The 13,970-nt window shown below is 33.6% G+C and overlaps 1 protein-coding gene across 1 annotated transcript in view; it reads left to right on the top strand.

Annotated features, from left to right (window-relative positions):
- Nucleotides 1-13,970, top strand: part of ASCC3 (activating signal cointegrator 1 complex subunit 3) — a 270,615-nt gene that overhangs the window by 189,980 nt on the left and 66,665 nt on the right. The window contains exons 22-29 of the mRNA XM_017818701.1: nucleotides 2,527-2,681; nucleotides 6,380-6,478; nucleotides 6,962-7,130; nucleotides 8,985-9,205; nucleotides 10,588-10,673; nucleotides 12,075-12,241; nucleotides 12,380-12,525; nucleotides 12,642-12,762. Of these exons, the coding sequence (XP_017674190.1) occupies nucleotides 2,527-2,681; nucleotides 6,380-6,478; nucleotides 6,962-7,130; nucleotides 8,985-9,205; nucleotides 10,588-10,673; nucleotides 12,075-12,241; nucleotides 12,380-12,525; nucleotides 12,642-12,762 (1,164 nt within the window). The remainder of the gene's footprint in view (nucleotides 1-2,526; nucleotides 2,682-6,379; nucleotides 6,479-6,961; nucleotides 7,131-8,984; nucleotides 9,206-10,587; nucleotides 10,674-12,074; nucleotides 12,242-12,379; nucleotides 12,526-12,641; nucleotides 12,763-13,970) is intronic.

Raw genomic sequence — 13,970 nt, 5'->3', positions numbered from 1 at the left:
TCTTCTCTTCTCTTCTCTTCTCTTCTCTTCTCTTCTCTTCTCTTCTCTTCTCTCGTCTTTTTTTTTAATGAGTCTTTCTCCCCATATCCACTCTTGAAGAAGAAAGAAATTTTGTGTTAAAATGCAAAACCAGTTTTGCTTCCTTCAGTGTAGTAGAACTAGTATTGACCAGATGAAAATGTATCTATATATACCTGCAATTTGTCTAGGTTTTTTTATATTAACTTAGTCAGAAAGTAGATAAGACTTGGGAATTGACTGTGAAAATAGGTCATTGATGATTATATGTAATGTTATTTCTTGTTCTTCAGCCTTATAAATATCAAAGCAAGTTGATCTGTGCATCTCTGTGAAGTCTGGATACTTGGCACACTTCCTCCTGTCTAGCCTCTCTATCTGAGGGATGTGAAGGAAGTGCTTGCCTGGCAGACACCTTATTTTTATTTTTAATTAAAGGCCATGTTGAAATGAGAAAAGGTACAACTTCCAGGTGCTGCCTTGTTTTCTGATTCCGTAGGACTAGTTTCAGTCTTTGTGTTTTTTCCTTTTTTAATGTTTTTGTGACCTTGGAGACAGAATAACAAAGACAGGAGCTGGCTAACTCAGTCCATGGCTTAGCGGGAGATAAAAGTATCAGATGGGTGCCAGCCCTCCCAGTGAGCGAAAAGCATATTGTGTGCACAGATCCTGTTTTCCAGTGTACCATGAATTGGTCAACACCAGTTTATGTGCTATTGCAGTGTAACCATGGAGTTTCCAGAAAGCCAGGAAATCACTGTGTTATCTGAGATAAAGTCTTTTTTTTTTTTCAAAATACAGATGACAATCATTGTAAATAAACAAAATTGATCCTTTTTTTTAAAACATGCCTATTTTCTTGAATAGTCAGCTTTTCTTCAGAAGGTTTTAATATTTCTTAAATGCCATTGATGGTTTCTCATAATGTGACTATTTTAAAGAAAAAGGGGTGGGGGGAGACAGCTAGGGGGAGAGAGTTTTATAATATTTTGTAGAAGTTGGGAGGGGAGCCTTATTTTCCCCTAGCAAGAAAGTGTAAAAAAATCTCAGTGCTGTCCTGTACAAGCGTGGTTTACCTCACACATCATGATAAAGAAAGTGATTTTTGGCATGAAAAAGTGTACTTGCCTGCATAGGTTTATTGAGTCATATCTTTGCATATTTGACATCTGCCTTTATTTAACCTGATTTCTGAACTTTTACCTCTAATTGCAAATGCTAGTCCATGTGCGAAAATGCTATAATATTGATATATTTTAATAACCTGCTGGAGTTTTACCAACTGGAAATTAAACTGATTAAATAACTCTTAAAACTGTTGTATTAAGGATTTGTTTCTTAAGCAAGATCACCATTCATTTCTTCAGAGTATAAACACCTGTGTGAAGCAGTATCTGCCAGTTTTTTAAATAAGGAAAACTGAAAAGTTAAAGTCAGAATCAATAGAAAAAAAATAGCAATTGCAAGATGCTATGCCTCTAAATTATTATTTTCTTTGCAAGAAAAAGGTTGTATAACCTTTTCACCTTGCACATAACACAAATAATAGGACTTCTTCTCCCTTTTTTTTTTTTAATTTGGTAAGTGTGCACATGGTTAAGTGTGGTTAAGGAACCACATAACAGAAAATAGTAGTAGCCATTGATAAGGTAGCTTTTAACAGGAAGTACTTATGACCATCACAATTAAAATCTAAAATATGCTCCAGATAATTGCGTAAGCAATATCAGTGAAAAATGTAATAAATTAACCGTCTTTCCCTAAATAAGCTGGAAGGTGCAGTATTTTTCAGGAAACAAATCACTGCTACATGATTTGTTTTATATTTAAAATGGAGAGCAAGGGAACAGAGATTTGAGCTGTAAAATTCAAGTAGGACATTTTTCTTAATTAATACAATCTCTTTATTGCCTTAGTTACCATGATGGGATAGAAAATGAAAAAACATTGCAACATTTAGTTTTTCCTTTGTCTTAGTTACATACTGATATATTCTGAAAAATATATCAGCTGCTGTGAGATGTTTGCTCATGTGCATTTTTAACCTATTAACTACCTTTATTCAGTTTTATGAAGCATTCCATCTGCCTTGAATCACTACACAGGAATTGTAGAAGTTCAACTGCGTGCCCTTCATTAAGTAAGAAGTCAGTATTCATGCTTTAAAAAAGACCTATATGGCTTGGTAACAACCTGGTCAAAAAGTCAGTAATGGAGAGAGAAGTAGCTTGACATATGTTTTCAGTGTGAAGTCTTAATAGTTATTTTAACCCCTTAGTTATAGCCAGCAGGGGGGTTAATACTGATTTTTCTAGGCACTAAATTGCTAATTCAAGTTAAGTATTACAAAACATTCAGACATGCCAGGTCAAGAGAGTCAGACATTTACACACCTAAGAGCAAAACAAGCAAGCAATAATACTTCTCTCTAAAAGCCTATTTGAAAGTCAGAGTTGTATTCTTTTTCCTGGAAATGCAAATTTGTTACACCTAATGTTTTCTTGGCAGGTCATATGCTGCATCATGTGAAGATTGGGTTAAAGGTAAAACAGTGTGTCCATCAAATACCCTCCATCATAATGGAAGCAACAATTCAGCCAATTACCCGCACAGTGCTCCGAGTTCGGCTGAACATCGCTCCCGACTTCACGTGGAATGACCAGGTAAAAAAAAGAGGAGGAGGAGGAGGAGGAAGGACAGGAAGCATTAATTTAGCTTCAGTAAATGAGATGGTTACAGGTAGTCCATAGCTGTTTGGATAAGAAAAAAGATATTTATTTTAGCTAAAGAGCAAGTTTGATAATAGGAATTGAATGGCCTTTATGACTTTTGTAGAAGAAGGCAGGCAAAGATCATCTTTTTATTTCTGTTAATTCTTACAGGATTGGGCTGTTTATAACATGTTGAGGCAAATGCTTATGCTGAATATTACCAGTAGCCACACACAGATTAGTTTTATGCCCAAAAAGGAGAAGGAAGTAAAAGGGAGACACAAGTGAGTCTCTGAACTATGAATGAATGGCAAACACATTCAAATAAAGCCTTGAAATGCAGTTCATGTATGCCAAGTTCTGCTGCTCTTTATGGCTTTACAAATGTACTTTCACAAATCCGTGCCTTTTTTTCTGTTGGGGACTTGTCTGACACAAAAGCTGAGATGTATTTGGAGTTATATTCATCTATATTTATGGTGCAAAGTTATATAAAAGGAGTTGCACTAGTTGCAGATTTAGATCTACCCTTTGATTCAGAAGCTATTCATTAGAAATAGATTTAACATAAATCGAAATTAAATGTATGTGTCCACATGGGGGCATTGTATTGTTGCTGGTACTTCTGAAACTTCTACAGAAAAAAAAAATCTTCTGAAACTTTCTACAGAAAAAAGATATCTCAATGAGCAAACATATTTTTCTTCTTTTATGCTTATGAGATTTACACTTAAGATAAATTATTTTGAAAGGTGGATATTGTGTCCGTTCTTTGATTAAAAATTAATTTTAAAATTTCTTATATTACAAATTTACCTTAATCACAAGTAAATTAGAAATTTATTCCGCAAACATTTAAATTACTTTAGAATTTTATTTTCCTGGCCTAAATTTTATTTTTTTTTTTATTTTGGAAGTTTCACTAAATTGTCTTAGAAATGGGAGATTAACAATGAAAATATAGAACGTTTGATGTTGTTTGGCTGCCTGAAGTTATTACAGAAATATTTGAGTGAATTCCTACCATGAATTATAACATGGCATATTTTTTGCTTCCTTTTTTAATATACGGTACTTCAGAAGGCAAAAAAAGCCATTACTTTTTAGGATTGAAACAAATTTTTATTATTCAGACTTTCATCCACTTTACCTGTAATCTGTTAAATACAAAAAAAAGTACTGTTCTTCATATTAAACTTTATCTTAATTTAAAAGGTAATTTCTCAATCCATTTTTAGATTTTTTTACAAAATCCAGGTTCCTCTGTATTTTTACAAGTTGAAAAGGGGTCCACACAGAATAATACTGTTATTTTGACTCTGAACTTCTAAAGTTATAGCAAAATTTTGTCAAAAGTCTATTTTCTGCTATAATCCCTTTACACAGTTTTTCTGACAGTTGCTTTGGAAACATCATGATTGTTTTATCAATTCAACTTAAGGAGCTGTTTTTATGTGAATTTGTATATTGGTATACTCATAAAAACTTGGAAAACTTTTTTTCACTTTTTTATTTTTGTAACACAGCTGTTGATTTTCTTGTTTCTTCAGTAAATGAAACTTCTATCACAGTAAATAAATAAAGCTGTTAAATTTAATAGTCTCAGAAAATTAATAACTGTCTTAAATTTGACACTCTGAAACTGCTTTTCCATCATCACAAAGTATTTTAGCAAGCTTTTCAGATGATATCTATAGAAACTTATAGGTATAGCTGTAATTGGTACAAAAGCTAGTTGCTAAAAAGTTCCATTCAAAAAATTGGAGTAATCAAATAAAAGCAGAATATTAAAAAATTAAATACCATACTTGACTGAAATACCCTGCTTGGCTAACATTTCATGGTTTTAAGTTTATTCCTTTATCTGAATACTTAATTCTAGAATGATCTCATCACAAATTTTGCACCTGCTGTTACAAATGAAAAAAGATATGTTTTGGTAGTCATGAGATATGACATCATCTTGATCTTTAATGGCTTTAGTTTTCAGTGCTGGAAGCCCTTAAGTTCAGTAAAAGCATGTGAGCAAGGCATATCCAGTGAAAAATTTTTATTCTTTTGTTAGGAGCAAAGGACTATAAACATGCCCAGGCAGAGCAATTAAGCCTTACTGCAGTCAGGTGTAGTCCAGCAGAAATACAGAATAATTCAACTAGTATTAATTAGCCAAGTCATATATCAGACATGCAGTTTTTAGGGTGATGGTTGCCCCAAATACTGGTATGTGTCAGTTCTTAAGAGCTCCCCAGAGTTCTTGAGAATCATTACTGGAGAGAGTGTTGCATTACCTGTGCCCAGATTGCCCTGCAGTTTTTCCACGGGACTCTCCAAAATTAGGGTGCTATTACAGTTAATAATAAAATTTCTGAGCTTTGAACTTAATCGCCTTCCTTAAATCTTTGTTCTCTTCAATTCTCCTAAACCCTGATGAAATAATAGTCTCACTGCCATTTTTCAAAATGTCACCTGCAGTAACCTGTGTCCTTTCAGTTTCATTGCTTCAGGTCCCAGTGAAGCTGCTAGTGAAATTTAAACGAATGAAAATGAATGTCCATCTGCTTCTCTATTGTCCAACTGTGGTTAAAAGGAGACAAAAGCACCTTGGTTCTATTCTTTGTACATATTTTTGTCTTCAAAAACCATTACAGACTGTTTTCTGACACATCCACAAGAACAAATTATGCTGAAAATAATGCACACTATGTGAATCAATACCAAATTCCTGTAGTGTTATAATTGCCTTTAGAAGCAACTATGCACTTTGTCCTTTTTTTCTATTAAGTTCAGGAATAATTCCAACTTTTTTTTTCATCTTCTGATTTTGCAATTTATCACAGTCCTCATCGGAAACATCAGAAATCTATGTTCGCTTAATAGTATGTCTTCTGTACACTTGTACTGTGCATTTTTCTTTATTTTCCTAGATATTTGAGTAAAATACTTGTTCATTGGCACAAGTTATTTGTTCTGTTAAATAAACAAAAAAATCTTAAAAGAGAATCCCCCCTAGGTATGATTTGTGGCTGGTATTACAAAGTAAGGTACACAACAAAGCAAACAAAAATCTACGATGGAAAAAACTGTTGCCAGATGGCAGGAACATCATCAAGAGACAGCTCTATTTATGTTCTTCTCACTTCACCTGTAGCAACAACTACAATCTATAGCCTTCTGAATCCCCTTCCTGTATCTTTCTAGAAGAAAGAGGAAGAGAGAGAAGGAGAGAGGAATGTCACAGTTCAGTGTCCAGTGTTTCCTGAGAGAATGCTTTTGATCAAAAAATGAGCAGACAACAGCAAAAGACAATCCTCTATGCAGAATTCAAAGGCAGAAGCACAGGGAGGAATAAAGAGGAAGCATTCATAGGAGCCTAGAGGAAACTCTGGCAGTTCAATCTATTTATAAACAGCTGAGGCACTACCTTCTGTTGCATTTGTGTCATGTCCATTTACTTGATACCTACTTTAAGCAAACTCTTATTGAAACATAATCTTTAAGCAGACTGATCTAATTCAAAATGTTATTTTGCGCTTTCTGTATTTCTGTATTCCTTTGTGAGCCTGTGTCATTTAGAAATATATCCAACATACCTAGCAAACCTAGAGAACCTTGTTACAACTAAAAGAAAGCTATCTTTTCTGCTCTTAAAGGTACATGGCACTGTTGGAGAGCCCTGGTGGATTTGGGTAGAAGATCCTACTAATGATCACATTTATCATTCAGAGTATTTCATCATTCAAAAGAAACAGGTAACAGATTTTATTCAGAATGTCATAGCAAGACAAAAATAAAGTTAGTGAGATAAGGATTTGTAATGTCAAACAGTATTTTGACCCAAGCAGATTTTCAAATCAGTAGCAAAGCTTTCAGATTCAGATGTACTAGATAAGCTTGGACTCCCACAACAACGTTTTCTAATCTCAAATGTCCCTTGTTTTCTTCCTTCTTTGCTGGGACAGTTATTTTCGGGTGAAAAAAAGAAAGACACTAGTGTTTTTTTCTGTTGAAGAAAAAGATGAAGAGACAGCCTTATTTTTGTCCTTTGAAGACCATGGAAGCAAAATACATTCCCAGTGGTGATATATTTTATAAAGATGTAAACATTTAGCACATGGAGGTGCACACATACTTTATTGTTTTGTGTTAGTATGCTTATGGAAGTGAGGCAAACTATGATTTTTCAAGTTACTGATTTTTCTGTGCAGTAATTATTCTCTACCTGTTTGCACTAGGTCATTACTAAAGAACCTCAACTGCTGGTGTTCACAATCCCAATTTTTGAACCTCTTCCTTCTCAATATTACATTCGAGCTGTGTCTGATAGATGGTTAGGAGCAGAGGCTGTATGTATCATAAATTTTCAACATTTGATTCTTCCCGAGAGACATCCACCCCACACAGGTAACTTCAAATTTGATCCTTTTGCTTTAATTAATATTGCTCATATTGATTTTTTTATGTTAGTGCAATAAAACTCTTACTTCTGCTTCATCAAAGAAGAATTTGTGGAATTTCACTTTGTGATATTTCTTCTCCAGCTCTCTAAATTTTTCGGTTCCTGAACAAAAGGCAGCTCATTTAATGTCAGCATAATACCAGCCTTTTAGTTACTCCAGGTTCTCTATAAATCATAAGAAAATAGAATCTGTTATATAAAACTAAGTCAATCTCTGTGTTACAGTATGTCTTATCTTAGTGCTTGTAAGCATTACTTTTCTTCTGGACTAGTTAAAAATAATCTTGGAGTGTATTATAAATGGCATTCATCAAAGACAAAAGAAACAGTGCTAAAATTTTGAAAATAGGAAATATTTTACTATTTTTGCTAAGATAAATTTATCATACTAAGCACTGTTACAGCAAAACACCACATTTCATCTCATCAAGTCGTGGCCTTCCCCTCCCCCTCTTTTTAACACTTGGCACAGAAGCATATGTTTGTGTTTTGCTTCTTTTTTTTTGGATACATAAATTGCTTTATACATTCATTGGGCCTGATGTCATTGTAAAACCTTTCCACTGCAATTACATTTGGCTCATCTAGCAGTCTGTGAAGTGATTGCCTTCAGAAATACTCACTTCTCATACGGTGTTGTCCTTTGGCATGCATAAATTCACATGTGTTTGTGAAGTGTTTAGCTATTGTTATACTGTACCTACAGTGTCTGGAAAAGCATGTGTAACCTTTTTATCTAATTGACTGATCACTGACTACTATTCAGAAGAAACAGAAAGATATTTACACATCACCAGTTATGGAGCCTCTAGGATTTATGGTAATTGATTTCAATTCCCATCTGGTTCCCACTCAACAATGAAGTACATAGAAGCCCTGCTAGGCAAAAAAAGGCTTCTTTCTCCTTGACTGAGCCCAAGAAATCACCATTTCAGTGGGAATGATAAAACAGCCATAAGGTATCAGTGAAAAACATGTGAAGAATATTAGGCATCATTGCCTCAGTAGATTTTATGACTCCCATATCATACCTTAATGCGAAGCACCCTGAAAAGACAGGGAGACCTCCAGCCACAAAAAAAAAAAATCAAACCAAACTTCAAAGCAACCATCTGCATAGCAGAATCACTGCAGTCTCCTTAATTTGGTAGAATTCCAAATCCAATCTGGTTATATATATCATCTTCCAAATTCCAGAGTCTCTAATTGTTTGGATAGCAGATGCCCTCAAGATATATTGAGAATCATATATTGAAAAGCTGTTTGTTTGTTTATTAAGATTATGTCTTTAATTACATGTTTAAAGAATTAGATGCAAAATTTAGTTGTACTCATCTGATTTGTATTACTCCATCAACTTGGAAACTCCAAAGAATCCTTCCTTCCTTAATAGATTTTTTCCTTGACCTTGAAATACTCCACATTCTGTTATCATAAGACCTGGACATACATATAATCTAATACAGTGAGTTTAGAACTTACTACAAGTAACTAGTAAAGGTAAAAAGAAAACAGCTATAAGAAAAAGATTAATCTCTGCAAATAGCTGGTTCACAGCTATCAGAGTACTTAAAACAGTACTTGCAGAAATATTTCAGAGCTATAAAAACAGCTTTTCATTATTCTTCATCAAAGTAAACAATTACCAAAATATGGATTCTGTGTCATATGAGATATTAAGTAAAACATTTTCCAGTGTAAGTTGTTTTGCACTAAATTACTGGTTAATATATTTATCTTCATAGTAAGCAATGTTATGTCATGGCATATCTTGTCTTACAATTATTTTGTGGTTATAGAGCTTCTAGATCTTCAGCCTTTGCCTGTTACAGCCTTGGGACATCCAGAATATGAAGTCCTGTACAAATTCACACACTTCAATCCTATCCAGACACAGATATTTCATACCCTTTATCACACAGACTGCAATGTTCTTCTTGGAGCACCTACAGGTTCTGGAAAAACTGTTGCGGCTGAATTAGCCATCTTTAGAGTTTTTAACAAGTATCCCACATCAAAGGTTTGTAAAATAGGTTTATTAGACTGATTTTGTATTACCATGTTTTCAGCAATACAAAAGTCTAGAAAAATACTATGGGAAACTGAATTTTAATGTCTCCAATTTATATCTGTCTGGATATAAAATGGCATTTCATTATGTACATTGTGCTTTTATTTCAATTTTTTATTTTAATCAGTGTACTACTAGAGTTAAATCTACAAACATGACATACAGGCATGCTGGATTTCCTTTTCTTCCTTACTTAACTGCATTTCCTGCTTTAATCTCCTTCTGCTAGCAGTAGTACTGTTTTATTAATTCCCTTCCATGTGAAAACAACTAGCCCAGTCTCTCTTTTATTTAAACAAATAAGTTGCAATTAATTACTACAAGCCAATTTTCTGTTACAGCTTGCCCCAGTGCTTTAAATTTCCTAAAAGCTGAACAACTCAAAGTTGTTTTCAAAGTGAATATATATCTGTTTCTTGAATATATATCTGTTTCTTGACTTAGCTATCTTGTCTTAGTTAACCACATTTTAACTTTAAAGTCTTTGGGAAAGATCTTTGTATCTAAGATTTAAGAGAGAATAAACTTTAAGGTAACAGAAATTGTGTACATAAATACCTTAATCATCTTTGAAATTTCAATATCTTCATGTAATTAGTTAGTCCAAGTGAGGTAAAAAAAAACTCTCATACACTTTCAGAATATCTGTGAGACATACAAAATAGCCAGTTCTTAAAGGAATATATATTTTAGGTTTTATTAAAGCTGAAAACATGGCTATACATTTTAAAGAATGTATGTGAATTCTTCATGAGCAGTTTCTGCATGTTCAAAAGCTTCAGAATTTTTGACCATAAATCTGTAAGTAAGTATTGTTTGTACATGTGAGAGTATTCCCCTCTGCACTGCAGGCTTCTTTGAGAAAAAAATTGTGACATTTAGCTTAAAATAATCAGCTTTTTTATTTAACTGGTAATGTTTTAATAATTTAATGACATAACTAGAAATTGGGTAAGATATTGCGTGCTAGAAATTCAGATTATTTCTGTTCTAGAATGTTAACTTGCTGATTTTATAGTCCTGGCAAGAAAAAAAGACATTATTTATATAAGTGGTCTTTTATTTTAAATTATATGATAAATATTTCAATTTCAAGAAATTATTCTTTATCTTAATTTTTTTGCTTATTAATGTCTCAGGAAACAAACCCATTTTTTCAAGCATTATGCTTGTTTTAAATATAATCCCGTTATAGGTCATTTAAGGAACTCAGGCCTTATTCATTTTTTAGATTATGAGTATGTTCAAATCTCACAAATGTTATATGTTGTAGGTACTCTGTAATAAAGGTTTCTTGTTTAACTTCTGGTTTTGTGACATTTCTTTCACAGGCAGTGTATATTGCACCCTTAAAAGCACTCGTCCGTGAACGAATTGAGGACTGGAAAGTTAGGATTGAAGAAAAACTTGGTAAAAAGTATGTTTCTCCTTACCTAATCAGAGAAATGAGAAGCAAAAGAACAGCCCATCAAGTATGAATAAAATCTACAGAATACTTATGAGTATTTCAAAATAGGTTTCGATTATACACTGTCCTTCAAATTTCTAGTACTTAAAAAGCACTGTCAATAGTCATTGTAGTGATAGCAAAATCAAAACTAAGAAAGGGATACTGAGCTATTTGCATTCTCTTTACTTGCCAGTATAACAAATATGAAGCTGAGATTTCACTCTACAATATCCTTGGAAATTGAAAACATAACTCAAAATAAGCTTTCATTAGAAACCCCAGATCTAAGGAACATATAGGACTTGCATGGACTGTGTACTAGTAATCTTATTATGCCCTTCATATATAAATTAATATGATTTTATTACTTGGTTACTTTAATTTCTTGATGATCTTCTCAGGTGTTGTTCAGCCATTACTTTATGGTCTGTGAGGCGTATCAGTCATGGTGATGGTTTTGCAAAATTATAGTTTTCTGAATTAAAATTATTATCCATAGGATGCATTATTTATGGCCTTAGCGTTTTCTACATGTAGCTTTTTTCCTAAGTTAAGCTCAAAGCACACCACAAGTTTCATGAGAAAGAAGTGCTACTGTGTGTACGTGAAATTACCAGTGATATTCCTGTTATTATTTTAGCAATGAGTTAAAATATTTTCAGGTAATATTTCCTTTTTGAAATTTACAATTACTTGTGACTTAAATTTCGAACAGAAGATACACATTACTGTGAGGAATTTTTATTCAGCTGGATGTAGAATGTGTCATTGAAATATCAAAAATCCATTCTAATGGATCCATCTAAAATGATGGATCATCATAAATGCTGTTTGTAGAAAACATAATGAGGCAAACAATTGGAAAAACTCTGCTAATCTTCCCAGAAAACGATCTCAGGATAATTCCTGCACCAGTCTTAATGGTCCTTCACCAACAAATGCAATACACGCTGCAGTTTAGCTTCGTTTTTCAAACCAGAGATCTATGCAGAACAGTAGGCAGCAACTTGGTAGCTTTCTAGAAAGCTCTCATCCTGGATATGACAGGATGTTATGATTCACATTGTATCATACTAATATAGTGTTATCTTCATTTTGAAAAACTAACCATAGATGGGTTGGGACTCATATTCGTTCTCTTCTTTTTATATGGTTTTGCTAAGGAATGGTATTTGGTATTTATCTGGTATTTGCTAGGGAAACAGAGAGACAAGTTTATTTACTTAATTTCAGAAATCCTATTAAATGTATTTGATGAGAAACAAAATAGCTTCACTCTTTAAAGAATTTAAGTTTAGGAGTAAATATTTGAACATTAAGATGTTTTAAAGCTTTGCAAAGCCAAGCCACCATCTTTCTTGATTACAGGGTTGTAGAGTTGACAGGAGATGTGACTCCTGATATGAGAGCCATTGCCCAAGCTGACCTGATCGTTACTACCCCAGAGAAGTGGGATGGTGTCAGCAGAAGCTGGCAGAACAGAAGCTATGTTCAGAAAGTTGCCATTCTTATCATAGATGAGATCCATCTTCTGGGTGAGCACGTTTTGTTATTTTTAATGAGAATTGTTGCTAAATTTGAACAAGCGTTTTGGTATTTATGATGTGAATGTACTTTTTCACATCTGAAGCTTTTCTTTTTCTCTATTTTTCAATGCAATTTTCATTTACTAGGGGATGAGAGAGGCCCAGTATTGGAAGTCATTGTGTCTCGAACAAACTTTATCTCATCGCACACTGAGAAGCCTGTAAGAGTAGTTGGTTTATCCACTGCTTTAGCAAATGCCAGAGACCTTGCTGATTGGCTAAACATTAATCAGGTATGAAAAAAAGTTCTAGAAGAGAGATATGTATTAGTCTTGCAGAAAAACAAAATAGCAATTTATAAGCTAATTCAACGTTAAACTTGAAAAAAAAAAAAAATGTTCTCTTGTAGATGGGTCTGTTCAACTTCCGACCATCAGTACGTCCTGTTCCTCTGGAGGTGCACATTCAGGGCTTCCCTGGCCAGCATTACTGTCCTCGCATGGCTAGCATGAACAAACCTGCATTTCAGGGTAAGCAACAAGTTCCTAGACCTTTTCCTTCTTTCTGTAAAAGAAAAAACACTTTACACAGTTCATTTGCAGCACATTTGCAACATGTGTTACTGTATGTACTCTTGGCATGTATTGGGGGAATCTGCTCTGCTAATGGCCCAAAGCTATTTGTCTGAAACATAAAGTGTGCTGCAAATGCAACATGTAACAGAAGAATGTAGTGTATTTAAAACAGAAGAATAAAATTAGCGCTAGTGAAGGGGAAATAAAATGTGTTTTCTCTTAGTGTTTGACACCATAAAGAAACATTTGTATAAAAATATTTGAAATTTAGAAAGTAATAAAACCATTCATATTATTAATCTGCTGAGGTATTTTCATATGGACCGCTGTGTGTAAGCATTAAAAAAATTGTGAACAGAAGTTGCAAGTCAGGCTAACCTCCTATAATTCTAGTTTCAAAGCAATAACCATAAAATTCAGAATTTCTAGTGCATCCAGATATGCTTCTGTTTCCAATTTTTTATTCTTAACCAATCTGGCAAGCAGGATAGATTTAGGGAAAACTCTCGTATTTTATTTGAACATGTTTCGGTTTGGTTACATAAGGAATATTTATTATATCAATTAAAAATAACCTCCAAAATAAATTTTGTAATGTGAACTGCTGTTGATTGTGAGGTGACATTTGTGAGGTGACTTTTTAGCTGCTTTAATTAGCCTTATGACAGAAGCAAAGTATTGATTGTGGACTAGAGACCAATCTTGACAGCTCGGATTATTTACACCTCCACAAGAGCATTGTACAAAAACACTAATGAACAATAAATCTGTCTTGGGCTATTCTGCCACACCTGTTCCTAAAGCAACAAAAATCCATTAGATGTTGGGCTTTTAAAATATATAGATATATTGGCATATATAGTTGTGAGATATAAATACGCATGAATTATCCTATTTCAATAATTTCACAACTGCATAGTGTGTGTATATGCAGGAGCACATGCTGGGTAGTATTGATGAACTGGGGAACAATATGTGGAGATGGATAGTGGGAAATAGTTTTCAGAAATTAACAATACGTAAATTTAATTGCTAGAATGAGAATTATATGACAAAACACACAAATGGATTATAAGTGACTTAGAGTATTTGAAAATTCTAGGTACACCTGTTCATTCTTCTGTGCTTGTTGACGCTAGAAAATCTGTAGAAATATGATTTAT

Source organism: Lepidothrix coronata, unplaced genomic scaffold (genome assembly GCF_001604755.1).
Source record: "Lepidothrix coronata isolate B3197 unplaced genomic scaffold, Lepidothrix_coronata-1.0 Scaffold70, whole genome shotgun sequence".
Taxonomy (NCBI): Eukaryota; Metazoa; Chordata; class Aves; order Passeriformes; family Pipridae; genus Lepidothrix; species Lepidothrix coronata.
This window is presented reverse-complemented; position numbering and strand designations above follow the sequence as displayed.